The 13,548-nt window shown below is 43.2% G+C and overlaps 1 protein-coding gene across 2 annotated transcripts; it reads left to right on the forward strand.

Annotated features, from left to right (window-relative positions):
• Positions 1-2,592: 2,592 nt before the first annotated feature.
• Positions 2,593-13,548, forward strand: LOC113204163 (laminin subunit beta-1). Of its 2 annotated transcripts, XM_052267750.1 has the most exons (32): positions 2,593-2,729; positions 3,442-3,504; positions 3,785-3,985; positions 4,752-4,873; positions 4,963-5,090; positions 5,171-5,339; positions 5,425-5,553; positions 5,648-5,800; positions 5,891-6,122; positions 6,212-6,400; positions 6,492-6,671; positions 6,753-6,969; positions 7,047-7,155; positions 7,238-7,396; positions 7,481-7,601; positions 7,690-7,817; positions 7,897-8,089; positions 8,172-8,315; positions 8,395-8,623; positions 8,704-8,867; positions 8,956-9,180; positions 9,279-9,476; positions 9,579-9,677; positions 9,798-9,989; positions 10,087-10,267; positions 10,356-10,540; positions 10,636-10,871; positions 10,953-11,336; positions 11,412-11,575; positions 11,663-11,804; positions 11,903-12,236; positions 12,312-13,548. In XM_052267750.1, the coding sequence occupies exons 1-32, from the start codon at positions 2,690-2,692 to the stop codon at positions 12,449-12,451; spliced, it is 5,550 nt and encodes a 1,849-aa protein (XP_052123710.1). In that variant the 5' UTR covers positions 2,593-2,689; the 3' UTR covers positions 12,452-13,548. The 2 variants fall into 2 exon arrangements, with proteins under 2 accessions (XP_052123710.1, XP_052123712.1); XM_052267752.1 differs by lacking the exon at positions 3,785-3,985.

Raw genomic sequence — 13,548 nt, forward strand, 5'->3', positions numbered from 1 at the left:
CCCCCCCGCGCGCTCATAATCATGCCCACGAGGAAGGACAATAACACCTCCTCCAGGTCGCCGCTTCCCCGTCCTCACAGTCTTCAACTTCACGCTCAACTCGTGCGAATGGCGGATTGCGAAGCCCTTCCTTCCGGCGTACGAGACGAGGGGCGCGAGGGGCCCAGCACGCTTGGCCTTTCGCGCTGGGCCGGCGCTGCGGGCGGCATGGCCGCTCTGCCTCCGCGGCCCGGCCCGTGCCAAGGGTCGACCCTTATCAATTTTGGTCACCAGAAGTCGGTCTGGGAAAGTCGAGCGTGGTTCGGGGAGCGGGCAGATAAAAACCACGGTCGTCGTCGTGAGACCCGAGATGCTGCGGATGGACCACGGCCCTGTGTGACCACGGGGCGGCGGCGGCGGCGGGGCTGAGGGGCGCCACACCCGCGGCGGAGGGAATAAAGGAGTCATCGCGGAGGTGTTTGAACCGGAAACTCGTCGGCGAAATGATATGTCCGGCCGGTTGGTCTTGGGCCGGCCTCCTCACGACAGCATGCAGAGCGCGCGCGGAGCCTCGCGGGGCCGAGCCGAGCCTGCTGCTGTCGCGATCCGTTCCGGCTTTTCTCCTGCGCCGGCCTTTTGTTCCCGGTCACAATGAGCACGGGCCGGGCCGCCCTAGGGCCGCGAGGCCGCCCCCGGGGCAGATGTCTCTGTCTCCGCCCCCTCCGCTGTATACATTGGATTGCAAATGAGTCGGGCACAGTCATCGATCCCCCCAGCGAGCAGCGGCTCGAGTCGCGAGCTGGAGCTGGAGGCGGTGCTGTGAGCATCTGACCGGCCGGCATGTCCCTCGGTCCCTCGAGGTGCACAGTACTGACATGGCCATATAAGCCGAGTTAATCGTATGGGCGCACGGCAGGGTGCGGCAGATACAGGTGCCGCCAGGTGTGTGCACCCCCCCCCCCCGGTGGACAGTCACGTGATATCCTTTTGACTGCTCCGGACCGGGCGCACCTGTGCAGGGGGAAGGACACTCGGGTGGCCGCGGGCCACGAGGGGAAAGGGGAGGTGGGCAGGGAGGGACGAGGGGCGCTTTCTCCAGTGCCGTACAGCCCGTCGAGATAAGGCGAGATTGCGACAGATGGGGCGTGTGTGTGCGTCTGTCGGGGAGGGCAGTGATCCCATTCTCTACTGCACTCACCCCCCGAGGCTTTGGTGCTTCATTCACCTTAGCATACAGGGTAGCCCATCGTCGTGCGGGTGGGCTCGCCTATCGTCGCGCACCAAGGCACCTTGCGGCCCCGTGCAGTATGCGACCCGCCCGCACCGGTGCAGCACAAACCAGATGAAAGAACGGCACCGATGGGCCACCCTGTAGTACGTACGGAAAATTTTGAATTCATTACATTGTACCGCATGCCATGCGGTTGCGGGTGGCGGGTAGGTCTGCCCAGAGAAAACAGATTCTGCTCTCTCTGGGTTGGCCGCCTACCGTTACTAACCCCAGCCCCATGCGGCCCCGGGCGAGTAGGCAACCCTCCTACAGGCCTGCATGCGGTACAGTATATAACTACAAAGTGATCCGTTGAGCCACATATCCTCTATCCACTTGTATGTATACCCCTCCAAGAGGCGTTGTTGTCGGCGCGAGAGCTTGTCGCCTCTGCTTTTGCAGTGCGCTTCCGCTGCGCGCCCCTCGCGGCCGATACTTTTTATCGGATGCACGGCGGACGGCGGGGAGGGAAGTGCTTGCGCCACACTAACTTCAGTCGGCGCCAATTTTCCTCATTCGATCGCTGCTGCTGAGGATGGCATGTGTGCATCGTCGGCCTGCTCAGGGGCACCGATCGGAAACATCGAGTGACGTGAAAAGTGCAGAGATATTATCACCCTATCACCCTTATTTCCGCAGGGGCCGTACGTCAATTTTAGGGGCGGGGTACATTTTTTATTCTCGTCTAATTGAGTCCATGGATGATTGCAGAAACGTTTAAGACGCTGTGTTGAATTTACCACATATACATGGCAAATGTCGCTTGGGGAGATAAATTTATGATCGGCACCCCCCAAAAAAACTGTCTACAAACCTCTTTAGTGCTGATGTGTACCTTAGTTTGTGTACGGAATGAAACGTCCCTTGTGAGTTGAACGCAAGGCCCACGCAGGCGTGGCAAGGTGGCAAGGCGTTGCGGGTGACGTTCCGTTTCACGAGGATCTCAATCTGCTCAAGGAGTTGTTGCTGCTCGCGTGACCGCGCCGACCCCGCTGCACGCCACAGTGACTGTGTGTGTGAGTGTGAGTTAGTGTGTGTGAGTGACCGGGCCAGTCCGCACTGCAAGCAATAACGCGGCGTCAAATGTCAGGAGTACCAGGCAGACTGCTGTACTGCACACCAGCGGGAAAGAGTGATTCGGTTCAAAAGTGAGAAAGGCGGGAGAGCCGAGGGAGCGGGAGAGAGCGCGCGATAGTATTTATAGACTGCCCACGTGCATCGGCGGCGCGTCCGTCCCCCAAGCCCTACGCGCCGGCACTGCCGCGCTCGTGTGTTGTGTTGTTAGAGACAAGTGCGTCCGCCAGCCGCTCACCGTCGCCGCCTCCATCACCGTGGTCACCGTCTTCGTCACCGTGCCCTTTGCTGCTGTTACAGGCGATGCCGTGCTGAGGGACGCCCCACCCCCGCCAGCGGTGCGCTGTACCGCCCCTTCTGCCGACCATGTGGCCGTCGACTCTGCTTCTCCTCGTCTGCTCGGCAGGTCAGTGTGTTACTATGGTGTTACTCAGGTGTTGTTACTTTGCGAGTGTGGAACGGCTGAAGCTCGTTGGCGGCCGGTGGTCACCACTTACTGCGAGGCCGCCGGCCGGCCCCGAGGCCAAACCCACACGTGTTGCCCCTTTTTTGCCCGATAGCGGGCGGGGGCGGCATGTGTGTTTCTGTGTGTGGGGGTGGGGGGGGCTGTGGGGCCATCGGTGCTGGACCCGCTTTTGCTCCTGCTGGGTGTTTACCGACGACCCCTCGGGCCGGCAGTCTGACGAGCGGCGTGGCGGAACCAGAGGAGGGGAGGGGGGGGGGTTAAGGGCTGCAGGGCCCCGCAGGGCTATTTATGGACATGTGTTGCCCATCTGGAGGTAGAGGGGCAGGGATCTTGGGAAGGGGGGGGGGGGGGACCGAAAGGGCGTGGACACCGGAGTTTGTAGAATATGAAATTCATTGTGAGAATGGACGTGTATAGGGAGACACAGCCAGGAGCGAGCTTTTCTGAGGAGATGTTGCTGCGGTGGTGGCTGCGGCTTCCGAGGGTCCACGCAAAGGGATAGGCGGGACCCAGCCGACCCATGTGTTGCGGGGGTAGCTGAGGAGGCAGTAGTTCAGAAGAGCTCCCATAAGAAAAGCTCGCTCCTAGTTGTGTCTCCCTATACTGTTTGGCATATGTGAATTGAATGAGAATGATGTGGTGCTTGTTTCAGGAGCAGCCTACGCACAGTATCCATACACCAATGGAACCTCAAGACTGACTTCGCCCCAAAGAGGTGAGATTACCACCTTAGAAGATATGGTTACATAGGTTTTTAGATATTTAATTTTTGTCCAACTAAGCATCAGTAAAAAGTGGCTGTCCTAAGGTTTGTTAAGTTGGGACAGTACTCTTCCACAGAATACAAAAGCATCTTGTTATGACTAAATTTCATTCATTTTTGCAGAATACATGCTTTTTAATTTTTAGGTCATCCAACTTTACTTATATCACTCCATGAAATAACCTGTAATATTAATGTCATGTAATATGCCATACTACCCTGTGACTTACAGCAAAAACAGGAACAAGAACTCATACTTACATTTCTCCATCTCATCGAGTGGTCAGAGGGCCACCCAGACCTCCTCCTGCTCCAACTCCCAAGCGTGGCGACATCCCTATCACAGATAGTGATGAAGCCTATGCAGAGTATGAGGGTGAAGCTCACCCCCTCAGCGAATCTTATCCTGATTTTCAAGGTTCAAAGTGGCGAGGTATATTACTGTTCATTTTGTGCCTCACAAGCATTCTTTGGGTTGCGGCACAAATCCTCAGTGCTAATTTAACAGGACTGGTTCTAAGCTCCAATAACAGCTCATCAGCACGCACTCTCCATGTAGTTGTGTACAAATCCTTTGATACCATCAATGTCTTTTTATTTCCTTGTTTCTCCAACAGGTGATTGTACTTAACTGTCCTCCCCTGTACACCCATTTCCAGCTTTCACATTTAATTACACAGCTGGTGATGGATCTCTTTATTAACAATGGATTATGGTGATTCACCCTACCATTAATTAATCCCATTACGTTCTGTATTTTTTCTTCTTGTTCCCCATTGTGCATTAACTCTTACTGCCTAGTATTTCCTCAAAAATGAAGATTGTTTTTTGTTGTTTTTTTTAAATGAAAGATTGCTAAAATTTCAAATTGTAAATGTCATTTTTGGCAAGTCCTTTTCAAGTACTTTTTTCTGCCTTTTTTTTTTGTCACGCTTTACGCACCGTTATTCTTTTTCTTTTTTTTACAGGTATTGTTGTAGAACTTGTTTGGTGTGCATGGTGATGGTACCCTACATGTAATCTTTACCACACCTTTTTTCTCTACCCTTTCTTGCCTTGGTGTAATATTGTACTTGCTGGCTCGCTGCTTTTTTATCCCTGAAAAATATAGAATTTTAGCCAGGAAAATTTTGTCTCTAAAATCTGTGCACTTGGAGTTGTTTAGAACTCTCTGTTAATCCTTTTCTTTTTACTGTTAGGGTACCAGCCACACAAGTTACACCCTTGTGATCAAAGCTCATGCTACCCTGCCACTGGAAACCTTTTGATTGGGCGAGAGAAGCAGCTCCATGCAACTTCGACTTGTGGATTAAGAGAAGAGGTATGTTTGTAATCATGTTTGCATCATCAGTTTCATTTCAAACAAATGACTGAGTGACATTTAACAATTCTTTGAATTTTCAATTGTAGGAACGCTACTGTATAGTTTCCCATTTACAAGAAAGCAAAAAGTGCTTTAGATGTGACTCAAGACCTCATGAACGTAATCCTGCAAAATCTCATACTATTCAGAATGTCATCTATAGAGACAGTCCAGAGTGAGTAAAACAATATCAAAAATATGTTGTACTTAAATTTTTGTAGAAAATAAGAGTCCCTCAACACGTTTAATTTGTAGCTCAAGAGTCAGGTCATGGTGGCAAGCAGAGAATGGGAAGGAAAATGTTTCAATTCAATTGGATTTGGAAGCTGAATTTCATTTTACTCATGTCATCATCACTTTTAAGACATTCAGACCAGCTGCCATGTTGATTGAGCGTTCTTATGATTTTGGTGACACTTGGAAGGTGAGGCAGCTGTAACAAAAATTATCCATTAACATTTATCTTAAACTTACTAATTATTATATTTATGCCATTGTCTTGTTGACAGGTTTATAGATATTTTGCATTAAATTGTGACCAGTCATTCCCAGGAGTGCCAAAACATAGTCCACGATCTCTGACTGATGTTGTTTGTGAGTCTAGGTACTCTAAGGTTGCACCCTCCACTGATGGTGAAGTAAGTTTGGTCTCTCAACAATATCAGAAGACAACGAAGAGAAGGCTGAAGTTCTACAATTCAGCAAAAATGAAACATTATTCTATAATTCCAGGTTATTTTCCGAGTTCTTCCTCCTTCCTTAAAAATAGATGATCCATATTCTATTGAAGTTCAAAACCTTTTGAAGATGACAAACTTGAGGATTAACTTTACTAAACTTCATACCCTTGGTGATGATTTTCTTGACAATAGACCAGAAATTCAGGTAATTGTTTAGAAACATCATCAAAACTGCACTCATTAATAGATCCTGATTCTCTGATTACTCAAAAAATTTAAACTAACTTTTTTACAGGAAAAATATTACTACTCTATTTTTGAAATGATAGTTCGTGGGTCCTGCTCATGCTACGGACATGCTTCTCGGTGTCTGCCTCGAGGTGATGTGACACCTAGACCTGACACGGTGTATGGTCGTTGTGACTGCACTCATCATACAAAAGGGTATAACTGCGAAATGTGTGAGGATTTCTACAATGACTTGCCATGGAAGCCTGCTATTGGAAAACAGAGCAATGCTTGCAAGGGTAAATGCTTCTTTCTTTTCCCCCCTTGAACTTAAGAAACTACGTGCTTAATATTTTTCTTAAGCTAATGATCTGTTTTTGATATACAGCATGTAACTGCAACAACCATGCTACAAATTGTCACTTTGATGAGGCTGTTTATGAAGAAACTGGACGTATAAGTGGAGGAGTGTGTGATGGTTGTGAACACAATACAATGGGGCGAAACTGTGAACAGTGTACCCAATTGTTTTACCATGATCCTCAGAGAGATTTTACAGATCCTGAGGCATGCCAGCGTATGTTTCTCTTCTAAATATAATTCTATTGTAATGATTTTTCATTCCTTTTTTCTTTGAAAAGTAATCATATTGCCATCTAATTTTCCAGCCTGTGACTGTGATCCTCGAGGTTCCGTGGATGAAGGTATTTGTGACTCTCGCTCTGATCCTGAAAATGGATTGGAGGCTGGCAAGTGCCACTGCAAGCCAAACGTTGATGGGCGTCGGTGTGACCGCTGCAAGAATGGTTTCTGGAACTTTGATGAAAATAACGCGGATGGTTGTCAAGGTAATGAAAGAGCTTTTAAAATTTTATACCAACATAATCTTTCTCTTCTGCAAGTACTGTAAACTTTTATGTATATTTCAGCATGTACCTGCAACACATTGGGAACTGTGGGTAACCAGGGATGTGACATGAACACTGGAGAGTGCACCTGCAAGAGAAATGTTCACGGAAGGGATTGCAACCAGTGTTTGCCTGAACACTTTGGACTGTCTGAAGATCCAGATGGGTGCAAAGCTTGTGAATGTGACCCTGGTGGTGCTTATGACAACAACTGTGATATTCTCACAGGTCAATGCCGGTAATGTGTAAATCCAACTTAACTTCATTTAAATTTTTTGAGACACTTCATCATCAATGTCAAATTTTTATCTGCAGATGCCGCCCTCATGTTACTGGAAGACAGTGCAACCAGCCTGATCAGGCTTTCTATACTGGATTAATGGATTATAATGTGTATGAAGCAGAAAATGCATTCGGCAGTGATGTAAGTAAAATTATATCTTAATTTTTGGAATGGGTACTATGTTTCCATTCTCTACAATATTTTTGTTGTTTTGGTTTTGAAGGATTGCCAAGTTGTTACCCGTGAGCCTACACCAGGTGGACATGATTCGTTCACTGGCATTGGCTTTATGAGGACCTTTGAAAATTCTGATTTGAATTTCACAATTGATGATATCAGATCAAGCATGGATTATGACATAGTCATTCGATATGAGCCGCAGGTATTGAAAATAATGGTTGTTTTATTTTTTAATCGTCTTTAACATATTTATTTACCAGGAGAACTAAATTCAATTCTTTTCCAGCTTCCTAATGGTTGGGAAGATGTACTTGTGACTGTGGAGCGAGATGGTGAAATTGACTCAGATGGTCCTTGTGCTAATACAAGGCCTGAAGATGATATCAAGCACATTCGATTAACAGCTGGTAAGTGGTATAGAACTAAATTATTTTTTTTACATGTTGTAATGCCTTTTTTTATTCTTATTTTTTGGGATTCTTTTATTACTTGTAGGGGACAGGAGTGCTGTTGTCAGACCTCCAGCTTGTTTAGAGGCAGGCAAGACTTACCATATTAAACTTTCTTTCAAGAAGTATGATCAGGATGGAGATAAACCTACAGCATCCATCCTTGTTGATTCAGTAAGTCCCACCTTAAAGCATAAGTAGACTTTGTCAATTGTGTCCGTCCCATATATTATTATTTAATATTTGTGTGCAGATTGCCTTGGTCCCACGTCCAGAAAGTATACCATTTTTCCAAGGCACTCCAGAAAATATCAGACATAGGGACGATTTTGAAAGGTATCGGTGCGCAGACTATTTTAGATTGCCTACCAGAGGAATTTCAGTCCCAGAAATATGCAAGCAGTTCTATAATAGCATTGGGTTCTTTGTGCAGAATGGAGCGTATCGTGAGTGCTTTCTTAACTATGGTATCTTTTTTGTACTTTTGTTTCAAAAATTTACCCCACATTTCTGTAAATTATTTTACAGCTTGTGAGTGTGATCCTACTGGATCTATAAGTACTCTTTGTACCACACTTGGGGGACAGTGTGAATGCAAACCCAATGTTGGAGGTCGTAGGTGTGATCGTTGTGAAGTGGGAACCTATGGCTTTGGGCCAGAAGGATGCCGAGGTTTGTTGTAATTCCCTCTCTTGACATTCTTCTAGTAGATCTGGATAATGTTTTCAAATTTGAAACTTATATTTTTTAGCTTGCGATTGTAACTCCATTGGATCATTGGACAACATCTGCAGCAATTCAGGACAATGCAAATGCCGGCCAAATATGTATGGCAGGGACTGTGGTCAATGTCAACCTGGTTTCTGGAATTTCCCTACCTGTCAGAGATGTGAGTGCAATGGATATGCAGATACTTGTGATTCCTACACGGGTGCTTGCATTGATTGCAGAAATAACACTAATGGAACATATTGTGACAGGTAATGTAATGTAGCATCTTCAAGTTAAAATATTTTTTTTAAGAATTTCTTTTTGCTATTAAATATTTTTAAAATTTTAGATGTGATTCTGGTTATTATGGAGATCCCCGATTGGGGAGGGATATTCCTTGTCGTCCTTGTCCTTGCCCGGACACCCAAGAATCTGGTCATTCCTTTGCCAATCAGTGCTCTTTAGATCCCTACACACAGGATGTCGTTTGTGAATGTCAAGAAGGATATGCAGGTTAGTGGTTGTTTAAGATTTTATTTAACTGTCATTTTCTTACATATATTTGGCAGTGATATATTTTTCATTAATTTGCCTACTTTAGGTCCTCGGTGTGATGTGTGTGGTGATAATTATTTTGGAAACCCTGATCAACCTGGAGGTTCCTGTAACCTGTGTAACTGCAGCAAGAATGTTGACGTCTCACGCCCTGGAAACTGTGATCATCGCACTGGAGAATGTCTCCACTGTCTATTTGACACTGAAGGATTTAATTGTGAAGTTTGTAAAGCTGGCTACTATGGGGATGCTGTAAATCAGCGTTGTATTGGTAGGCATTGTAGTATAGTCTTGTATTTATTACATTGGTTTATTATGTTTTCTGTATTTCCTAATCAATTGCTCTAAATAATTTCCCTTTCTCCTTAGCTTGTGTTTGTAATGTGCTTGGAACAAATCAAACAATTGGACCCTGTGACGGTAAGACAGGCCAATGCCCATGCTTGCCAAATGTGGTTGGTTTATCTTGTGATGAATGCAAACCAAATCATTGGAAGATAGCAAGTGGTCAAGGTTGTGAAGCCTGTGATTGTGATCCTACAGGATCAGATGAAACACAGTGTAATCCGGTGAGATGCTACAATAGTTCTAAGAAACTTGACATCTGCGACTGTCAAAAAAGGGTTATTTTTTTTATTAAAATTTAAAATTAAATTTTTTATTTTTTTTCGTTTGATGGTCAGTGCAAGTGCAGACCAGGATATGGTGGCAGGAAGTGTGATCAATGTGAGGCCAATTCATGGGGTAACCCTAATATTGAGTGCCATCGTAAGTTCTATGAATAATATTCAGTAATTTCAAACAAAAATTCATATTTTGGAAATTACTTTTTGTTGTATTAATTGTATTTGTTTAAATTCTGATCATATTTCATTTTTTCCTAATTAGCATGCCAATGTAATGCCGAAGGAGCCGCAACCATGCAATGTCACCAGAATAATGGCAGTTGTATTTGCACAAAAGGCATTGGTGGTTACAATTGCGATGAATGTGCTCGAGGATATTTAGGAAATGTTCCAGACTGTCGGGAATGTGGGGAATGTTTCAACAATTGGGATCGTGTGTTGGATGAATTAAAAAGTAAGTATATTATATGCAATGGTAATGTTTAAATTTGCTTTTCAATCTGATTGATTATTATATTTAATTAAATTACCAAAATTATTGCAAATTTCAGTGCAAACAACTGAGGTGCTGAAATCAGCCTCTGAAATTAAACTGAAGGGTGCTACTGGTGCATACTCAAGGCAGTTTGAACAAATGGTCAAGAAAATAGATGAGGTGAAGACTATACTTGATGAGACAAAACTGTCTGCTAATGAGATAGATGGTCTTCAATCACTTGTGAACCAACTTCGGTAATTACATCTTTTATTTTTAACTTTATGGTGGTGCCTTGATTTGCTTTGAATTTATGTTCAAATGAATTTTTAATTTAAATTCTAGTAAAAATTTGAACCAGTCAATGGATGAACTTGCACAAGTTGAAGACCTTGGCAGAAACACAACTCAGCGAATCCTAGTGGCCAATCTCACTCTTGCAGATCTTGGTGGAAAACTAGACTTACTAAGCAGCACTGCTAAAGGTTTGCATGATAATGCTACTAAGTTGCAAGAATCAAATGTTGAAGGTAAGGTTTCTCTGTTCATTTGTTCTTTCTTTGATAAAATGAAATTAATGTTTTGTTTTTGTTTTTTATATCATTGTTAATTATTTTATCTGCAGGGGCGTTGAACTTGACCAGACTAGCATCACATAGATCACGGCAAGCCCAGGTGGAGGCAGAACGGACAAAGGAGCTATCAGCAGAAGCTGAAAGATTGTGTCGTCGTACTGAAAATATGGTTGGAAAATCATCAGATAGGTTCCAGCAACTTCAAGACGACAATAGCAAAGAACTTGAAAATGTCTCTGAGAAGCTAGCAAAGCTTGAGGATATGATCCCTGAGCTAAACAAACAAGTAGGAAAAATTTTAACCTATCTTGTCACATTTTAATCATTACTCCAGTTTTGTGTTAAACAGTTTTTGCTTTGATTTCAGGTTTGTGGTAGAAGTGACACACCATCGGAAGACAGCTGTGATGCACTTTGCGGTGGAGCAGGTTGTGGATTTTGTGGGGGCTTGCCCTGTGAGAATGGTGCTGCCCGTAAAGCTGAGCGAGCCCTGGGCTATGCTCAAGATGCAGACAAACAAATTCGTGACAAAGACTCCAAGGCTGAGGACCTCTTCCAAGGTGTTTCATTTGCACATCAAGAGACAGAGCAGGCGCAGCGACTTGTGAAAGAAGCTTTGGAAAAAGCCCAAATTGCAAGAAATACATCAGAAGTTAGTCTGAATGAAAGCACATCCATTGTGGATCGCTTGTCCAACTTCCTTAATGTGGATCATGCAACACCAAATGATATCAGTACAAGGGCCTCTGAGGTGAGAGTGTGTTCCTATGTATTTCTGTTTACTTGCTCGCTACAAAAACTAGCAATTTTACATTTTTATTTCTAGACCTTGAAAAAGGAGATTCGACGGGAGCCTGAGCAAATCACCAAGCTTGCTGCTGATATCAATGGGGCAATTGCCTCCCTGACAGACATTGACAAGATTTTGAATGAGACTCGGGATGACCTGAACGATGCTTTATTACTGAAGATCCAAGCTACTGATGCCAAGTAAGGACAAGATGTTGTCCCCAAAATTACAATATTTTATTTCTTTAAAACTTAAAATATTACTGTATTAAATATTGTTCTTCTTAGGAATGAAGCTGCAGGTGTCCTAGCTACGGCCGAAAAGGTTATCCAAGCTCTTGAGGAGGCAAGAGAAGCTCAAGAAATGGCAGAGGCAGCCATTGACAAGGCAACTAATGACATTGAGTCTGCTGGCAAAGACCTTGCACAAGTAAGTTCACAAAAAATCTGTAATTACATTTTTGATAACAAAAAATGAAATTTGTGTGGAAAAACAAACAAAATTCCCAACAAAACATCTTTTTCCAGATTGCAAGTGAGACTACTGAGGCTCAGACTAAGGCAAACGAGACTATTGTTGATGTGGACAAACTTCAAGCTCGTGTTCGTGATTTACAAACTCGTTTCTTGAAGAACTCTCGTGATGTTGGAGAACTAAAGGCTGAGGCAGATAGTGTTGTGCGGGATGGTGCAATTGCCAAAGAGGGTGCATCAAAACTGCGAGCAAAGTATGAAACAGCTGCTTCTCGTCTTCAGGATCGTTCCAAGCTTTCCAACAACTCAAGACAGAGGGCCCAAAAGATTCTGAATGAAGCTTCAAGTCTACGAATTCAAACTAATGATAAACTGAAAAAACTTCAAGGTATTGTATATCTTATTGTAATTGGTCTAATCTTAAACAATTAAATTTTACTTATTTTCCTTCTTTTTTTTTCAGACATGGGGGATGTATACAGTGCCAATGAAAAACAGCTTTCAACCATAACAGGTTTGATAGATGAATTGAATGAGAGAATGAATGATTATTTACGAAACATCAAGGGTAAAGCAGAGTACTACAGTATGTGTACGTCATAGAAATATTTCTTGAAAATTAGGAAGTATCACGGCCCCAAACCAGTGATAAGATTGTTTCTCAATTTATTCTGAAAATCATTCCTGCTAAATTAACAGCCATGAATTTTTTTGTCCGAAGATATTAGACATTTTATTTCTTACTTCATATTTTCTTGTGAGGGTTTGGTCATTGGCACTCCAATTGAATTAGTTCCTATGTACATCAATTAAATGTGTGAACAAAAGACTGATAGTGTTCACTTCCATTTTTCCTTGTTCACTTGTTACTCTCTTGAAGTAAGGGTAAGATGTGAGGACCAAGCAATCTCACTAGTTCTTGTGTTTATCCAAGTATTCCATGTCTCAAAGCTGTTTTTGTATCTTTTTCTGAGATACCATAGAGAGACTGAAATTGTGGGATATGTGAGATGTGTTCACTTTCATCTCATAAGATTTGAGATTTTTCTTTGCAAACGTTGCAAAATAATATCCAGGCATATTGATACAGGGTGCCTTTGGTGGTAATGTACAAATTTGGCCTAATATTTTGCCTCTTATCATGTGACTTAAAGATAATGCCTTTTTGTTGAGGCATGAACTAGATTATATTTAAATCCTAGAATTGTTTTAAAATGTACATTTTATTTACCTGCCAAATTCTATTATCAATTTTAAACATTTCCTCTGGACACAAGAAGGATGTTTTCGCTTTGTAATTATTCAGCGAGTGTTATTTATTTATTTCCAAAATGTAGCTTTTGTTTTGTGTCATATTGTGAATTTGGTATATTTTAAGATACTGCCATTTATTTAGTTTATTGAAGATGTGTTCTTCTATTTTGCAACTGACTTAAATTGTGCCTTCTGTGTTTTTGATATATATCTGTTTTACAAAAGGTTAGATGGATAGACTTAAGCCTTTTTTTTAGAAAAAAAACCACCAGTGGATTTTAAATTGAATCAATTTATTATCTCTTGGCTGCCATATGGAATGTATTTGGTACATTAGTTGAGACATTTGTGTAAAATGCTAGTCTTTAGTTGTTTCTTTTTTTTTCTGGATACATGTTGCTGTTTTTTTCTTTTTTTTGCCAATAGATTATTTACATTTTAGCTAA

This window comes from Frankliniella occidentalis, unplaced genomic scaffold, assembly GCF_000697945.3.
Source record: "Frankliniella occidentalis isolate FOCC.00 unplaced genomic scaffold, Focc_3.1 Scaffold4, whole genome shotgun sequence".
Classification (NCBI taxonomy): Eukaryota; Metazoa; Arthropoda; class Insecta; order Thysanoptera; family Thripidae; genus Frankliniella; species Frankliniella occidentalis.

What these genes read in the sequence shown, in the direction of transcription:
- LOC113204163 (XM_052267750.1), top strand. Translation starts at nt 2,690, where the DNA reads ATGTGGCCGTCGACTCTGCTTCTCCTCGTCTGCTCGGCAG. An exon ending in AGATCCTGAGGCATGCCAGC is followed by an intron (nt 6,401 to 6,491) that starts GTATGTTTCTCT and finishes CTAATTTTCCAG; the next exon opens with CCTGTGACTGTGATCCTCGA. An exon ending in TCCCTGAGCTAAACAAACAA is followed by an intron (nt 10,872 to 10,952) that starts GTAGGAAAAATT and finishes CTTTGATTTCAG; the next exon opens with GTTTGTGGTAGAAGTGACAC.